Source organism: Dromiciops gliroides, chromosome 3, assembly GCF_019393635.1.
Source record: "Dromiciops gliroides isolate mDroGli1 chromosome 3, mDroGli1.pri, whole genome shotgun sequence".
NCBI classification, from domain to species: domain Eukaryota; kingdom Metazoa; phylum Chordata; class Mammalia; order Microbiotheria; family Microbiotheriidae; genus Dromiciops; species Dromiciops gliroides.
The window spans coordinates 239,139,191-239,158,189 of record NC_057863.1 but is presented as its reverse complement, the minus strand read 5'-3'; the positions used below and the strand labels follow the sequence as shown (position 1 = coordinate 239,158,189).

The following is an 18,999-nucleotide window of genomic DNA, read 5'->3' as shown; positions in this document are numbered from 1 at the left end:
GTGTGCTTTACAAATATTATCTTATTCTCACAACCACCCCAGGAGTTGTTATTGTTATCACCATTTTACAGATGAGGAAATTAAGATAGACAAAAGTTAAGTGATTTGTCTAAGGTCACACAGTAAGTGAGGCTGCATTTTAATTCTAGTTTTCCTAACTCACATTTCCTACAATCTACATATTCACTCATTACTCTGACAGAATCCTAGAAATCCCAGTAGAGGCATTCCCCCTCTCCCTGCCTGCTTACCAGAAGGATATCACCAGAATTGAAACCAACCTGAGGGCAAAAACTGAGGGCTTCTGGTGGTTGGAGTCACCAAAAGGAAAGAGTGAGATGAGGCCCACAAACTCATCAATCACATCAAGGAACTCCCAGAGTAACTGAATCAGGCCTAAATATAAAGAATGAGATTTGGGTAGCTAGGTGGTGCAGTAGATAAAGCACCAGCCCTGGATTCAGGGGGACCTGAATTCAAATGTGGCCTTAGACACTTGACACTTACTAGTTGTGTCACCCTGGGCAAGTCACTCATTGCCCAGCAAAAAAAAAAAAAAGGTATTTGAAACATTTCTCCTGATGACTCAAGGAACTAAAGATTCACAGTGTTGATGTTACTTCCTTACTTGAGTAGAAAGCAGCCCTGAGAACCTCACATGCTTGGCTGATAGATCTCTATTCGAGAATTTGCTCAGTTGAATCAACTCTCATTCATTCTAGGGGTTCTCAATGACTATTCTTGTTGAATATTCCTTCTCCTGATGTGGCTAAGTAAATGTCTTTTAGTGAACTGTTGATTGAATTATGAGTGTCTCAATTTGTTCCAATATCAAACCTCTACTACCAGAAGAATTACAAACCAGCCCAGAACACAGAAATTAATGAAAATTAAAATGACATTTTTTCTCCCATTCATGTTCAGCCACTCACTGAAATCAGGTCCTTATGGACCTCAGGGTAAGACTTCCTGTTCTAGACTGAACACTGTAGGTTATTCAACTATTTCCTGATTCAGCTGCTAGGGTGTATAAACTCTATTAAAAAAGATTCTTAGAAGTATGTTTTGATTTTGTGATATAGTTAAAAAATCGAGATGTGGCATGACATAGCAAATTGAACACTGAGCTGCTCAAAAGATCTGAATCTAACTCCTCGTTCTTCTGTTGCAAACATGCCGTTTAGCAAGTCAGTTACTTACGTCTTCCAATCTTTGTTTATTCGTGTTTAAAATGGGGATAATAAAACTGGCATGACTGGCCTCACAGGCTTGTTGCTTCATAGGCTTTGCAAGCTTCAGCAAATTACATACAGTTAAGTTGTCGCTGGCTGTTATCATTATCTGTTAAATGGGGGTCCTGATTCCAGGACCACCTTCCTTATGGGCCTGCTGGCCCATACATACAAAGACACAGAAGGCAACACAGATTGTCATGGAATAACATCCACACATTGTGGTCTTTTGGGATATGACTGAAGACAGTGCTATGTTGTGTTTTTGCAAATGTTGGTATACATGGAAATATTACTTCCCAATATTTGTGCCCTGGGCTGGTAACAGTTAATTAAATCTGAATCTAACTCCAGGGTCAGAGTTTCTCTGTTCTCATTTCTCACTATATCTTCTTTTGCCTTTCTCTTCAATTTGTAATCTTGCTCTTAGAATACAAGCATTACCTAGGACCAGCTTCTTTTCTCCAAAGTCCAGTACACAAATCTCCTCTTCAATAGAGATCTCCTGTTTAACCCTTCAGTAATTTTCTCCTATTTAATTATAATAAACTGATGAGCAAAGGAGTTTTTATTAACTGTATAGACAGGCTAGTTTATGATATTTTTAAAAGGTAAGAAAATATAGTTTTTAGAAACTTCAGTGGATTTTAATCTGCTGGGACACGTAAGGGTGATTTCTGAAATTCAAAGTAACAAGAAAGGGCAGCTGGGTGGTGCAGTGGATAAAGCACAGGCCCTGGATTCAGGAATACCTGAGTTCAAATCTGGCCTCAGACACTTGACACTTACTAGCTGTGTGACCCTGGGCAAGTCATTGCGCTGCAAACAAACAAACAAAACCCAAAGTAACAAGAAATTGAGAATATTAGCAAACTATATATCATGAAGCATACTATACACCTCCAAAAAAAAAAAGAACTGATATTAATTGAACACAGACTGAAGCATGCTATTTTTCACTTTCTTTTTTTCATTTTTTCCTTTGATTCAAGTTTTCTTATACAAAATGACAAATATGGTAATGTTTTACATAGTTGCACATGTATAAGCTACATCTGATCATCTGATTGCTTACTGCCTCCAGGGGCAGGGGTGGTGAAGGATGGATAGAATTCGGAACTCAAAACTCTAAAAATGTTTATTATTATTTTTAAAAAACTATGTATCATAAAGTATATATAAGTATAAATGGCACATTTAAATTATATGAGTTGAGAATAGAAATTTGGAAAGGTTTTCTTTATTTTGAAGGGATTTTACAATGGAATCTTCAGAACCTTCCCACCCACCCCATAGCTCCCCATACACACAAAAGAAAAAAAAATCTTGGTAGTGTTGATTTTTAACATGGCTATAGGATTTTAGTATCTGTAGTTACCGAGTGTTGGCTTTCTTTTCTATGTAGTGGACATGCTATCCTATTTAAATTGGCACTAATTGGGGAGGAGGGAGAAAAAAGTATTTGAAAATCTGTACTGGCAAGAAGTCCTTTTTAATTTATCTTCAGATATGAGCAGTTAAATACAGACATCTTTAAATCCAAACATATATTGCTTGGATTTCACATTGTATTCATTGAACTTCTTAAAATGGCCAAGCAGTAGTTTTCAGAACTTCTGAAACTGCCACAGAGAGTATCTTGTCAGGGATGAGTCACAGAAGTTAGTTCAAGGCTGCTCCACCCTTTGTGAGTCATTATTATAGTCTTCTATACACACACACACACACACACACACACACACACGCATACTTCATGCACTGCATTCCAGTGCTTTCACATTTTATAGGCTCTCAGAATACCACTACTCACTGTAACAATTAGAAAGTGAATGCTAATGCTTTTCATTGAGGAAATTTGCAGTGGAAAGAAGTTTGGATGTAAGAGAGAACCTGCATTCTAATTCAGTTCTGCTATTGACTGGCTTTCTGACCTTGGACAAGACATTTAAACTCTGAGTCTTAGTTTCCTCAGCTGTAAAATGAAAGGAGTTGAACCACATGACCTTTAACACACCTCCTATCTCTAATCCTTATTTATTTTTCAAGAAAGGTTTATATTTAAGAACGTACTTTCCTTAACCACCCCCCCCCTGTTTTTTTAAAAAATGTCAGATTCCTTTTTATCTATTCATGCAATCAAACTGAGGTGTCAAAAAAAAGCAGCAGAAGTGTTAGAAAAATGGCTCTGGTTCAATGTTTAAGTCACTCTAGGAAAGTTGTAGTGTCATAAGCAGCAAGGTATGGGAAAGGTGGTTGAGACTAGAATGATGATATTATATTTAGCCTCCCACTGCTGGTAACTGCTATTGAATTATAACTATTTTATTTGGTTCCTTATGAAGTCTTGGAGAAGACGTATGGCACAGTGGAGAGAGAACTGGTATTGAAACAGGAAATGGCACATTGTGTTTGAGGAACTGCAAGAAGTCTGGAAAATAGGCTTCCTGGAGGAATATAAAATGTGCAAAATCGGAAATGTAGAGAGGGACCAGGTAATAAAGAACTTTAAATGCCAGACAAAAGAGTTTATAGTTAATCTTGGAGGTAATAAACATCTTTTGGAGCTCACTGATCAGGGCTTGTGACCTTGTCAGACCTGTGCTTTAGAAAAATCCCATTTGCAACTGAGTGGAGAATGGCTTTGAGGCTGTTCCAATTGTTCATGTGAGATGTAATGAAATTCTGAATCATGGTTGTGGCTGTCACTAGAGAGAAGAGGATATATATGTAGATGGATGGGATGTTTTGATGGTAGATATGGCAATTTATTGGATATGTGGGCTGAATGAGAGTGAGGAATCAAGGATAACAGCAAAATTGCAAGCCTGAATGACTAGGAGGATGATGTTGCTCCAGACAATAATAGGGAAGTTTAGAAGGTAGGAGGTGTAGGTGGTGTAGAGAAAAGTAATGAGTTCTGTTGTAGACATGCTGAGTTTGAGATGCATACCAATGCTAAGGAACTCAGAGGTCCAGCTCTTACTTCTATACTATAAAATATTTATGTTTTTTAATCTGTTATATCACATATTTTCCTATAATACTTCCATTTTGAGATTGATTCACTAATAGCTGGAACTGTTTAGTTTACCAAGGGAAGATGCTGTCATCTTGAAAGGTTGATCAATCATTTTGATGGAGTATATATTTAAAAAAAAAAACCACATAGTTCATGTCATTAAGGAAATTATAACCAAAAGGAGAGAAAAGGAAGCAAACCAGCAAAAAATATGTAGATGGAATAATATGAAAATGCTTTGAAGGGAAAGGGCAGGTAAGGAATTAGTACGTCCCAACTCTGGGAGAAAGGCAGAAATACAGTGATGAAATTCAAAATTTTCTAGTCAGTTCAGGATTAGCTACAGTAGAAGTTTAAGAAACAATATAGAATCCATTGATATTTGGCTTTAGGATTTGATTTTTTACCTCTAGAATATTGATTTCACTAATGGTTTTAGATTAATACTGAAATAATTTTGCATTCTTAATGCATGAACTGACAGCAGGTTGAAATGGCCCAACAATATATTGGCAACTAAGAGGAAGACACACTAAGATATCTCTTCTTCAAAAAAGCAATCATGGATCAAAGGGTAGTTAGAAAGACCAAAGGTATATGTAGTAAATGTAAATATGGATTATTAATGATTTTTAAAATTCTAAGGGAGTCTATTTTATATGGATTCAACTATATATAAACATATATGTGTATGTGTATATATATATACATATATATATATGTGTGTGTGTGTGTGTGTGTGTGTATAGATGGATGGATGGAGGGAGGGATGGATGGATGGATAGCCTTTCCCCCAGTTTGCAGGAATGGATTGTGCACTGGAATTGGATTTGATCTTGAAAGTAATTACCTGGGTTTTGAGTGCCATCTCTATCATTTACTAGTCAGTAAATGGTTTAGGCAAGTCATTTCGTTTCTCAGTTTTTTCCCATCTGGAAATTGAGGGAATTATTATAATACTTTATTTACATTGTTACTGTGAGGGGGAATTTTCTTGTCAATTGTAAAGGTCTATATAAATGAGATATTCTCTATTTTCAAAAGAGTGCTGGTCAGAATAAAGACAGCAAGAAGATTACAGTCTCTCCAAGCTTTAGTGCACTATGCTTCATGAGTCACTATAGTCAAGCTTTTCAATGATCTTATCTAAATTGCAAAGATTTACATTCCTATATGATAGACATATAGTCCCTGTACTTGAAGATTTTCCCACTTGATAGACTGTCCTGTGCTAGAAAAGCCTTTTGGGATCCCACTGTGTTACCTAAACCATGAGAAAGCATCAGAGTAGGGTTGCAGGGTAGATAGGTGGCTCAGTAGAGTGCTGGGCCTGGAGTCAGGAAAATTCATCTTTGTGAGTTCAAATCTGGCCTTAGACACTTATTAGCTATGTGACCCTGCAAGTCACTTAACTTTTCTGTTTCCTTATTGGTAAAAGTGAGCTGAAGAAGGAAATGGCAAATCACTCTAGTATCTTTGCCAAGAAAACCCCAAATGGGGTCATGGAGAATTGGACAAAACTGAACAACAACAAACTTATTGTGGCCTTAAGCCTTCCTAGGCTTATCCTAATGACAATCTTAAAACAAGTAGTTGTCTTACAAATCAGTTGATGGATCACAATGCCCTGAATTATTATTACCTCAGTCCCTGCTCTCAAACAGGTCCCCTCAGTACATTTATCTGAGGGGTTGTTCTCAGGTCCTCAGGACAGTTAGTGATCTGCCTCAAGATTTTATATGAGACACTATTTCTTTATAAGTAGATTTTATCTGTTCTCAATACACAAGTCTTTTTTCTGCCTTTTTTTCAGCAACCAAACTCTTTACCTAGGAAAGGCACTATATTTTAAATACACAATAACTACAAGACTATAAATAGGAAGGATGACTATGGGGTGAAAAACACCTGAAGATTATAATTACAACAATCATGCCTGGCCTTGGAGAAGATTTCAGAAAACATACTTCTCTTCCTTTTTTATATAGGTGTGGAATATTTCATATGCTGCAGACATGGCTGCCATATTACTTGGTGTTTTGTTTTGTTTGGTTTGGTTTGGTTTTGGCAGGGCAATGAGGGTTAGTTACTTTCCCAAGGTCACACAGCTAGTAAGTGTCAAATGTCTGAGGCCGGATTTGAACTCAGATCATCCTGAATCCAGGCCCAGTGTTCTATCCACTGCGCCTCCTAGCTGCCCCACCATATTACTTGGTTTTACACCCCCACCCCCAACCCCATGTAGAGGAGAGGAAGGCACATATTTGGAAATGAAGGTCTTACATAAACAAAGGATATCAAATATAAAATGTAAAATCTAAGATAAAAGGAAGGAATATTTTTCTAACACATTTATCATACTGATTCACAAAGTAGAAAATTGACTATATTTGGACTATATTGGGGCAAGCAAAGTTAAAAGATTAAAAAAAAAGACTCACATAAACACACACATTTAACATTTGAAAGATCTTTGGATCTCATTTTAAATCCTGGCTCTGCAAATCACCCATTTACTTTCTCTGTGTTACTGTATCTTCATCTGTAAAATATGGAAGTTGAAGCAGATGAACTCTGAGGTGCCTGCCAGCTCTAGCCTTAAATCTGTAATCTCATTTAAAGTACTTTTTCATCTCTCCTCTCAGAGTGAGAACTCCCAAGTACAGAGTTGTTTTTCATCCTTCTTGTATCCCCCAAAGTTATCAAAGTACCTTTTTGTTGTTGTTCAGTCATTTCAGATTCTGTGATCCCATTTGGGGTTCTCTTGGCAGAGACAGTGGAGTGGTTTGCCATTTCCTTCTCCAGCTCATTTTATAGATGAGCAAACTGAGGCAAACAAGGTTAAGCAACTTGCCCAGGGTCACACAGCTAGTAAGCATCTGAGGTTAGATTCAAACTCATGAAGATGAACCTTCCTGATTCCAAGCCCAGTGCTCTATCCACTGCACCATTTTTTTTTTGCCCTTTTAAAATAGTTGGTACTTAATAAACATAGTGACTTTCTCCTCCTTGGACCTCATGTACCACTGATTTATACCTTTTAAAAACCCTTCTGTATTACCGTGGGTAATAGCCTTCATGTATCAAAGTGGTTTTTTTTTTTTATGTCTATATCTTATTCACACAAGATTGTAAGATCCATGAGGTCAGAAATCATATTATGTTTTTCTTTTTTTAACCTTTTTACTTTGCTCATTTCTTAGCATAGTATTTTATGTAGAGTAGGCACTTAATATTTGTTGAATTGAACCACTATATTAATGTTGCTTTATTAATAACAACACTGCTTACTCCCATTTAATTTTTTTACAATCATCTCTGTGTCAGAGATAGCTTGGTACAGTGGATAAATGGAGTTTGGAGAGATCAGGATTCAAATCATAAGTGAAGCAAATGGCAAGTCATTTAAATATACTGAGCCTCAGTTTCCTCATTTATAAAATGGTTATGGTAATACTTAAGTTAGCTATTGTACCAGGTTGTTGTGAGAAAATAATTTTGTAAACTTTATAGTGAAATATTATCAACCTTATTTGTAAACCTTTTAATGCTATAGTGTAGTTCTATGGGAAAAAACCCTTTAATCAAAGGACTTGGGTTCAAATCCCACCTCTCTATTATCTTTGTGAATTAGGTCAAGTCCCCTAATCTTTCTGAGCCTCCATTTTCTTATCTTTCAAATGAGGGGATTATACAAATGGCCTCTGAGATCCTTTATAATTCTAAGTCTTTGAGTCTGTGACCATATAAGTATTATTACTTAGACAACTACAACCATCTATAAATTAGTCATTCTCCATTTTGTACTGGAATATTGTTTTTTGTTTTCCTAAGCAAACATAGAAGTAGTGCCCTTATCCACAAAATCACAATCCTTAGAGCACTAAAGTAATCATTTTTGGTTAAATATTGTACCAAATGGTGAGTAATGGAAAGAGCGATAACCTGGGCATCAGCAGGGTTCCAGTCTTAGATGCTACTCTGTGTCCTTAGGAAAATCACTTAACCTCTCTGCTCTTCAATTCTTCACCTACAAAAATGAGGATTCCCTGTAGTTCTAGTTGATTTATATTAGCTATTTATTTCTTTGGAAAAAATGAAACTTTTTGTTGTTATATCATACATATTTAAAACTATCTCTCTCTCTCTCTCTCTCTCCATATATATATATATATATATATCCTTTTCCTTTCTCTATCCAGTGTACCATTCTTATAATAAAAAAAATCAGAAAAGGAGAAAAAGCATTTCAGTAAAAACAACCAATAAAATCAGTTGTGTCTGACATTGTATACAATGTTATACACCCACTATAAAAACTGCAAAGAAGGGAGGGAAGTGCAGTTTCTCAATTCTTTCTCAGAGACAAACTCAAATTGGTCACTAATTTATAATTAGAGTAGCTTGCCCTTTAAATTTGGCATTATAGCTGCTTGGGACCTTGAGCATGTTCAGTCATCTTCAAGGACATGAATGAATACGGTAAATAATAGTCATTTTATATTTCTAATAGGGCTTTCCTGTGTTTAGCACAGGTCTCCAAAGAACACCTTTGAAGTGGTATTTTCCTTTATGGATGTGTCCTCAAACAGTCATGAGCCTACTGATAGCCACTCTTGAAAATCTGTCTTCTAGATAGCTTTTATTCATAGCATTTCTTGGATTGGGATTTGGAAGCTGTGATGTAGCCATGAGAGAGTTGAGAGGGATGTATGGAGGAGGCTGGAGCTTCAAAGCTGAGAACAGCTGACAGTTTAGTGGTGGTTATGTTAACCTATAGATTTAAAAGAATAGGATGAACTGGCTTTTTCCTGCCACCATCATTTCACTTCCTTCAAGATGTTGAGAGCCATCCACCATACTGAGAGTGAATATGAGAAGAGCTTTATAGATGGGAATATCCATATGCATCTTCTGTATCATGATGTTCCCCATCCCAGTTTTGGCTATATCTTGAGTTGACATAAAAAATTAAATGGAAATTTGGGGGGAGTTTTGTAGAAGCTACAGATGACACAGAAGGGCAGCAGACACAGAGCCTAAGACCAAATACTTAACCCAAATTTTACAATAAATTACTGTAAACACCCCATAAAAGAAAAAGAAAAAATCAGACTTCTTCTCTAATACAAAGGGAGGGCCAAAAATTTTTACACGGATTTTCCAGATCTCAGGGGCACTGTGTCCCTAACCCCTGTGATATGGAAGGGATAACCGTAGTATGCTTTTTTGTTGTTCTTTGTTGAGGGCCAGAAAGTGGCTTGAGTAATGGTTTAGACAAATTAAATTTTTGTGATTTGTTTTTGGGGAATTTATAATGCAAATACACTAAGGGTATTGTTGTAAATGTTAAACCATATTTTAAGCTTTATCATGCCTGGTCTTATTAAGCAATTTTAAATTACTTTAAAATTTGTTTAAAATCCATTCTTAATTGCTAAATGACTGCCTTGCTTAGAATGTACTCTTCTCTTTTGTTCTTGAGCCCTTCTTCTTGTTGTTGTTCAGTCATTTCAGTTCTGTCTGACTCTTTGTGACCCCATTTGGGAGGTTTTTTTGGCAAAGATACTGGAGTGATTTGCCATTTCCTTCTCCGGCTCATTTTAGAGATGAGGAAACAGGAGGCAAATAGGGTTAATTGACTTGCTCAGGGGCACACAACTAGTAAGTGTCTGAAGCTGGATTTAAACTTGGGTATTACTGACTCCAGGCCCAAAGCTCTCTCCACTGTGCCACCTAGCTGCCCCCTTAGAATCTTTAGTTTCCTCTAAACCATTTTTCTAGTACCACCTAGAGATTTACCTTTACCCTGTCATCTTCCCCTTCCTCTGCCCCATCTCATCATCTTGCAGCTTCTTTGTATATAGTTTGCATATATCTGTATATTTACAGGTCATATAATCTACTCAAGGAAAGGCAGTATTTTCATTCATTGTATTTATTTCATCAGCACCTAGCACAGTGCCTGGCACACAGTACATGCTTAGTGAAGGCTTAACTGGTTTATAATTCTCATCTTAATTCATATGTCTAACATGTGTGTGGGTTTTTTTCCTCCCCAGGACAAGATTTTGATTTGTCTGAAGCCCTTGATGGTGAGTAACAGATATCCTCAGCATTTTTAGCCTGTTTAATATCAGCCAAGTTTCTTCTTTATAGAAAAAAAACTCATGAAATATGTCATGTTCCTTTTTAGTTATTAATGGCATTAAAGTAAATTGCTACACACTTACTAATCTGCCATACTGATACTTCACCAGTGTATAATGCACAGGATCCACGTGGAGTTATTTGTCTTAAGTACTATTTAAGGTACAGGGAAGTAATAGAGAACAATGATTCAATGATAACTCTTATTTCTTTACTGTACTTATATTCATAAAAAACTATTTGACTTTTTCTTCTTATCTATATCTCTCAACCTTTCCTTTATCCCTTCTCTCTCTCTCTCTCTCTCTCTCTCTCTCTCTCTCTCTCTCTCTCTCTCCTTTTTCGTGAGGCAATAGGGGTTAAGTGACTTGCCCAGGGTCACACAGCTAGTAAGTGTTAAGTGTCTGAGGTCGGATTTGAACTCAGGTCCTCCTGAATCCAGGGCCGGTGCTCTATCCACTATGCCACCTAGCTGCCCCTATCCCTTTTCTCTTTCACCCAAAGTCTGAAATGTCTGTGATATGTCTTATCTATGTGGTGATGATGGAGGGTTAGGATTGGAGGAAGAAAATAAGAAAGTCTTATTTCTTTGTCTATGTTACTTAGAAAAAATGGGCTTAAGCAAAAGACCTGTCCACTTGGGCTTAGTAGGTATTACATCTTGTAGGAAGTAAGTGTTTCCAAATGCCCAGGGAAGCTAAGCCTATTCTTATTTTCCATTCTAAAAGAGCATATAGACCAATGCACAATCTCCGCTATTTTGTTACCAAACCCTGTCTTGATTTTATTGTCCTATGAGAAAGCTCTTTAAAGAGTAATGGGGGCCAGGTGCACAAGGCTCCCACGGCTCTGTGCTTTTCTCCTCCCTAGCTTCATGGCATATTATTTCTTTCCCAGGGAAGCTCGGGGAAGAGCAGTTGAGTGAGTTGCCAAAATGATGAACACAAAAGGAAAAAGGAGAGGGACACAATACATGTTTTCTAGGCCCTTTAGAAAACATGGTGTTGTCCCTTTGGCTACATATATGTAAATATACAAGAAAGATGATATTGATATCAAGGGTATGGGCACAGTTCAGCAAGGAATGCCCCACAAATGTTACCATGGCAAGACTGGACAGGTCAATAATGTTACTCAGTATGCTGTAGGCATTGTTGTAAACTAACAGGTTAAGGGCAAGATTCTAGCCAAGAGAATTAATGTGCATATTGAGCATTTTAAGAGCAGAGATAGCTTCCTGAAGAGGGTAAAAGAAAATGACCAGAAGAAGAAGGAAGCCAAAGAAAAAGACATCTGGGTTCAAATGAAATGTCAGCCTGTTCTACCCAGAAAAGCACACTTTGTCAGAACCAATGACAAGGAACCCGAGCTGTTGGAACCAATCCCCTATGAATTCATGGAATAAATGACTAAAAAGGGACAGCTAATTGGTATAGTGGATAGAGCACTGGCCCTGGAGTCAGGAGGATCTGAGTTCAAATCTGGCCTCAGACACTTGACACTTACTGGCTGTGTGACCCTGGGCAAGTCACTTAACCCTAATTGCTTCACCTAAATAAATAAATAAATAAATAAATAAAATGACTAAAGTACATAATAAAAGATTCTTGGATTAACAACAACAAAAAAAAAAGAGTAATGGGGAAAGGCCTGAAAAGACTTATATGAACTGATATATAGTGAATTGAGCAGAACCAGGTGAATTTTGTGCACAGTGATGGCAATATTACTTGATGAAGAATTGTAAATTACTTAGCTATTCTCAGCAATACAATGATCCGAGACAATCTCAAAGACTAATGATGCATATTATCCCCTTCCAAAGAAAAAACTGATATTGATTGAACACAGACTGAAGTATGCTATTTTTCACTTTTCTTTCATTTTTTTCTTTTATTCAAGTTTTCTTATACGAAATGACTAATGTGAAAATGTTTTACATAATTGCACTTGTATAATTTTTATCTGATTGCTTGTTGCCTCAGGAAGGGGAGGAGGGATAGGATTTGGAACTCAAAACTTTAAATAAAAATGTTTATTAAAAATAAAGAGGGGGTACTGCTAGATGGAGCAGTAGATAGAGCACTGGCCCTGGAATCAGGAGTGCCTGAGTTCAAATCCAGCCTCAGACACTTAACACTTACTAGCTGTGTGACCCTGGGCAAGTCACTTAACCCCAATTGCCTCACTAAAAAAAAAAAAAAAGAGTAATGGGAAGCTGGGAGTTGGTTTAAACCCACATACTGCTCACCATGTATATACTTTCTTTCCCTGACCTTTCCCTTGAGGATTGGCAGGGATTGTATAGTGATTCAGTAACTTGAGTCTGTAGGAGTAATTTTAGAGCTTTAGGGACATATTTTCCAGGGTCAGTGGGTAGAAACTGCAAAGAAGCAAATTTAGGCTCAATTAAAAGAAAAATTTCCTTTAGAATCATGAAAAAAGCAAAAACCTTCCATAAAAGAAAAGCGGGAGGGGGGGGGGAATCTGGTCATGTTGGTAATATTTTCTCAGAAAACCCTCACTCTTGGCCCATTTTCTTTGCCTACTTTGTTCTTCTTTTCTTCAAGTTCACCCTTAATGTATAACTTTCTGACTCCCCGCTCAGTCTCATTTTTTTTGTCTTAAACTCCTATGGATCATTGAAATTAGTAGGACATGTTTAGAACCCAGTCAAATTTTGATTATATTAAAATTTCAATACACAAGCCACAGATTTAACAGTTTATTCAGAAGCAACTGAACAGACTGGCCTCAACAATATATTTTGCCAAAATTAATGTTTCCTCATAATAGTGTTTCACATCTGACTTTTGATTTATGTCCATTTATTTTTGCAATATTTGTATTGATTTGCATTTATGTGTCCTGTAGATGAAACTACAACGAAACCTCCACCTAACAAAAAGCCACAACCTGGTGAGTAATAGTGTTAACTTTAATAATCATGCAGCAGAGTATCATTAAAGCAGATAGGTGATTGTACCTATTTTCTTGAGATCAAGTGAATTGAGAAAGTTGGGGTTAAAATTTGTCAACAATAGACAACTTTTTCTGTGACTTTAGTGATTCATATGCCATAGGAAATTGATATTCTTAGTTAATGAAGTTTAGGAGAATTGCACAGAATTGTTGAATTAGGTATTATTTGGCATTTATTGAGCCCGCTAGAAGAATACTTTTGCAATGCCATTTCCAACTGTTATTAAGGGTGCTCTATGCCTAATCTGTTGGGAAACAGGCTTCTGGGGATCTTTTAGGAGCTTGTCACCAGAGAACCTAAAAGGTGAACCACAGAAAATAAAGTCATAATTTTGAGGTAGACAGATGTATTTAATAAGAATGATAAGGAACATGGACTTTAGGGGAAGTGCTTACCTCAATAATGAGTTTATAAACCCAGTATAAATGGAGACCTATCAATGACAATGACTGTAAGGGGAAATTCCTCATTCACTACAAACACATGTCTATAAAAACATTACTACTAGCTAATTAAAGTAGAATAATTAACAACAATTCTTAAAATATAAGAGACACAATCATTTCTGAAAGGAGCATGACTGGTTTTCCTTTCATGGACCCCCAAGTGGGCTTTCTAATTCCTAGCAGAGAAGGATGAAAAGAGAGAAGAAAAGGGATTTTTAAAAAGACCTCTGATCATTCCTGCCCACCACAATAGTAGCTTTCTACCGAACTCTGCATCCAAAAAACAAATGAGAGTCCACTAAACTCCTTACTGTTCCTACTGGGAGGTGGGGAGTGGGGAGGAGAGGGGAGAGAGAGAGAGAAAGAGAGAGAGAGAGAGAGAGAGAGAGAGAGAGAGAGAGAGAGAGAGAGAGAGAGAGAGTAATCTATTTATTTATTCATTCATTCATTCAACCATTCATTCATTCATTTGGTTATTTGTTTGTTTTGTGGGGCAATGAGGCTTAAGTGACTTGTCCAGAGTCACACAACTAGTGTCAAGTGTTTGAGGCTGTATTTGAATTCAGGTCCTTCTGAATCCAGGGCAGGTGCTTTATCCACTGCACCACCTAGCTGCCCCTAAAAGGAATGTTAATATGATTTTAATTCAAGAAGATGATTTAGAGCATTATTGTTTTGTATGATAAACTATGGTTTTTCTCAGCCTTTTTGAAATGGCTTTTGCAAACTTCACATTCCATAATATAAGATCACAGCAGAATTTATATTCCTGGGATAAAGTTCTCATAGTTAGTGATATATCATTGATTGTTAATTTTTTTTTAGCAAGTTTGAGCCAGTAAATTTGTAGTAATTGTTCTTGCTATTGATAGATGGATACTAGTATAATTACCCATTGTTTCTGATTCCAGTATGTGGTTTGGGATAAAACACTATCTCATTTCCACCAGGTGGCAACAGTTGACAAAAACATTGCGTGTTTTTTTTACCCTTTTAAAAATTATATTTATCCATATTTATAGAATAAAACAAGCATTTCCATAATATAGCACAATAAAAAGATGACTGTATATGAAACCACAAATCTACTATGCACCACTTGCTATTCCTTTAAAATATACAAATTTTTTATGTGAATTTCTTTTAATTTCTCCTTTTTTTCTACCCTCCCCCACCTACCCTAGGGATGGCTACCATTAGATGCCAATAGATGTGTGTGTGTATACTTAGTCTATACATACTTCTTTTTAACATTGATTTTTTAAAAAATGCCTTATTTATATTTTGAACTTAACAATCAGCAGACCTTTCAATATGTCTATTGACATATTAAACAAAGAATATGAGACTTCTGTTAGGTACAGTTTAAAAATATATATGTGTGTGTATGTATACTGTGTGTATATATATGTATATATACATACATACATATGCACATATATCTGTATGTATAAAATTGTACCTAACAGAAGTTGTTATGTGTACACACATGTATATATACATGTATATATGTATATGTGCATATACATGTATGTGTGTATATATAACACTGTACCTAACAGAAGTTGATGTGTGTATACATACATATACATACACATGCATGTATATATACATGTGTACACGCATAATACACATAGTATATATGTGTGTGTGTATCTAAATATATGTTAGTTGTTGTGGTTCAGTCATTTTATGGACATGTCTTACTCTTTGTCACCCCATCTGGGGTTTTCTTGGCAAAGATAATGGAGTGGGTTTGCTATTTCCTTCTCCAGCTTACTTTACACATGAGAAAACAGGCAAATAGGGTTAAGTGACTTACTAAGGGTCACACAGCTTAGAAAGTTTCTGAGCCCAGATTTTAACTCAGGAAGATGAGTCTTCTTGGCTCCAGGCACACATTTATCCACTGTGCCACCTACCTGCCTTTTCTCATTTGCAGGTTGGGTTTTTGTTTTTGTTTTTTTTTGGTTTGGTTGTTTTTAAACAACCTTGTACTTTAACTAAAGAGGTAAAAACATGAAAACATGCTTGCTGAACATGACTCCTGCTAAAAAATACAGAATTTTTGAAATTCAAACATGGTTGGGAAAATACATACATTTAATAGACACCTATCATAACAATAGAACCTTTCAACAATTAAAGCAAAGGTCAAGGGGGCAGCTAAGTGGCGCATTGGATAAAGCACCAGCCCTGGATTCAGGAGTACCTGAGTTCAAATCCGGCCTCAGACACTTGACACTTACTAGCTGTGTGACCCTGGACAAGTCACTTAACCCCCATTGCCCTGTAAAAAAAAAACAAACCCAAAAAACAAAAAAACAAAAGCATTTTTTAAAACATAAGAAAAGAAAAGAAAAGGTCAAGAGAACTTGTTAATTATTAATTGTTAGGGTCATTAGCTTGAATTTGGTCTTTGGCTATAAGATGGTTTTCAAATATTCTTTAAAAAACTATACAGAACAACTACTTTAGTCATTTTAGGTCTTTTATCAAGTTTAAATATGTTGTGTTACTGCATTAATATTTTTCTATGTCACTGATCCTTCTAAGCATTGTTATAATGCATGTCCAATTTAGAGTTGAAACATGTTTTTTCTCTTTAAGAGAAAATTTTAAAAAGAATTAAAATTCATGACATATAAGTAAGGGTTTTACATAATTTTGCAAAAGATTATAGAATTATATTTCTAACAGTAGAAGGGGTCTCAGAGGTCATCTAATTCAACACTCAGACTTTATCAATGAGGAAAAAAAGTCCAGTATTCCTCCTCACTGTTACTTTTGTTAATTATAGATTTTTTTCATATTGGAGTGAGAAAGAGGATTCTTTTAGACTGTAATTATAATCAGTTCATTTCCATGAACATTTTATTACCCTAAAGCCTGGTAAATAGGTAGCCTATAGGCATTTAAAATAGCTAACTTAATAAGTTCCTGGGTAAGTTGAGGTAGGGTCAGTTGTGGAGAATATTTTGAAGTGATATAGCTGGTTTTGAGTGAAATGGCATGGGGTGTAGGTAAAGAGAGGTACTTGGTATTTATTTAGTAAGTGAATGAAGTTATACCCTTGTATTGATTTAAACAATCTGTTTAGCATTTATGTCGATTAAAGAAGAAACAGTTTATTAGCATTAACTACTCCCTCCCTTCCACTACAGTTTGAAAAGTTAGATCTCTCATTTGGTTTTTTTCCTGCAGATGAACCTGTGAAGCCTAATCCACCAAAACCCAAACCAGACCATCATAGTGACTCAGGTAAGACAATTCATTCCCTTTTTATATCCAAAGTACTTTTTTTCAATGTCTGGTCTTTATATTTGAAGTTAAAAATTATTGGAGCAGCTAGGTGGCACAGTAGATAGAGCACCGGCCCTGGAGTCAGGAGTACCTGAGTTCAAATCCAGCCTCAGAAACTTAACACTTACTAGCTGTGTGACCCTGGGCAAGTCACTTAACCCCCATTGTTTCACTAAAAAAAAAAAATTATTAACTCCTCATTCATATTGGAAATACTCCATTCTAATACCGTGACAAGAATACAAGTGTCGGGGGGCAGCTAGATAGCGCAGTGGTTAAAGCACTGGCCCTGAATTCAGGAGTACCTGAGTTCAAATCTGGCCTCAGACACTTGACACTTACTATGTGACCCTGGGCAAGTCACTTAACCCCCATTGCCTGCAAAAAAAAAAAAAAAAAAAAAAGAATACAAGTGTCCCTGAATTCCCAAAAGCTCTCACAGGTTTTTCTAAGATAAATTTTGAGTACAGTTCCCATAACAGACCATTTGCTATATGGGGACCAGTTTGGTTAAGTATTGAGAGGCTCATTGCCCATGGATTGGCAATTAGGTAAAATTCCTTGACCATAAAATCTACAAAACAAGGTATAATAAATGCCCTTTAGGATTATGTGACCTACTGCTACTGCAATGATGTAATCACAGGAGCTCTCAGAGTATGTGAGAATCAGAGTTTTGACATAGTTTGTAATGATAACTGTTGATAGTCTAAATCTTGGTCCAATGAACACCAAATTGATTTGTTTCCTGCAAGAACTGGACCACATCAGTTTTGACTTTCTTACCTTCAGCCAGACTGGCAGAGGTGAAGAAGTGTCAGCTAGATAGAAGAATGACTGATAGGCTGTCCTTTGAGATCCAAGTAAAAATATTGGCAAAGTTGGTTTCATTATGCCACCAAAGGAAAACAAACAACATTTTGGAGGACATTTGATCATTTTACCCTGTATGCTCATAAGGAACAAAAAAAAGTCACCATTATGATACTTCTACCTAAATTCCAATATTTGTTGCCAATGATATAGGAAACGGAAAGAAAGACAACAAAGAGAAATGAAAAGAAAATAGTAATATTGGCAAATTCATTACAAAGAAATCTCATGATTAGTTATGGTAGAGCCAAATATGGACTCTTACTACTTCAGTGAACAAGCATTATATGTGGAGAAATAGAAATTAAATTTAAGAGGAAAAAGCCAGGAAATTTGAACCAGGTATACACAAAAGAGATGAGACAAAACTGTTTTGAAGGCACTGAGACATTCAATTTCAGAATATCATAAGGAGGTGGAAATGTTAAATAAAATGGTTAAAAAAATTATACATGAATGTATTACTGAGACAGTAACAACATTAGGAACAAAAGAACATTAGGAACTACCAACCTATATATCTCTTTTATTGCCTTTTAGAAGTCTTTATAACTGATGTGTAAATATGTTGAAATTATTTCTGTTGAAGATGAAGAGGTTGGCTGTTTTTTCTTAACTGCTTTTTCTTTCTTTCTTTCTTTCTTTCTTTCTTTCTTTCTTTCTTTCTTTCTTTCTTTCTTTTTAGTGAGGCAATTGGGATTAAGTGACTTGCCCAGGGTCACACAGCTAGTAAGTGTCACGTGTCTGAGGCTGGATTTGAACTCAGGTCTTCCTGAATCCAGGGCTGGTGCTCTATCCACTGCGCCACCTAGCGGCCCCACTTAACTGCTTTTTCTTTGTGACAGGAACTGTCCTGTTGCATTACTGCAGGTGAAAAGGGGAAGAATTATAGCCAGAGATATAAAAACAAAAGACATCAATAAAATTTAAGAAAAAGGGTTGTTGTTTTTTTAAAGACAATAAGAAAAAGCCAGGTCATACCAGGTTGACTTT

At 36.2% G+C, this 18,999-nt stretch overlaps 1 protein-coding gene across 2 annotated transcripts in view; it reads left to right on the top strand.

Annotated features, from left to right (window-relative positions):
* The window catches only part of CD99 (CD99 molecule (Xg blood group)), a 64,938-nt gene that overhangs the window by 16,565 nt on the left and 29,374 nt on the right, over positions 1-18,999 (top strand). For both annotated transcript variants that reach the window (XM_043995033.1, XM_043995034.1), the window contains exons 2-4: positions 10,314-10,346; positions 13,276-13,320; positions 17,035-17,091. In XM_043995033.1, coding sequence (XP_043850968.1) covers positions 10,314-10,346; positions 13,276-13,320; positions 17,035-17,091 — 135 coding nt within the window. The remainder of the gene's footprint in view (positions 1-10,313; positions 10,347-13,275; positions 13,321-17,034; positions 17,092-18,999) is intronic.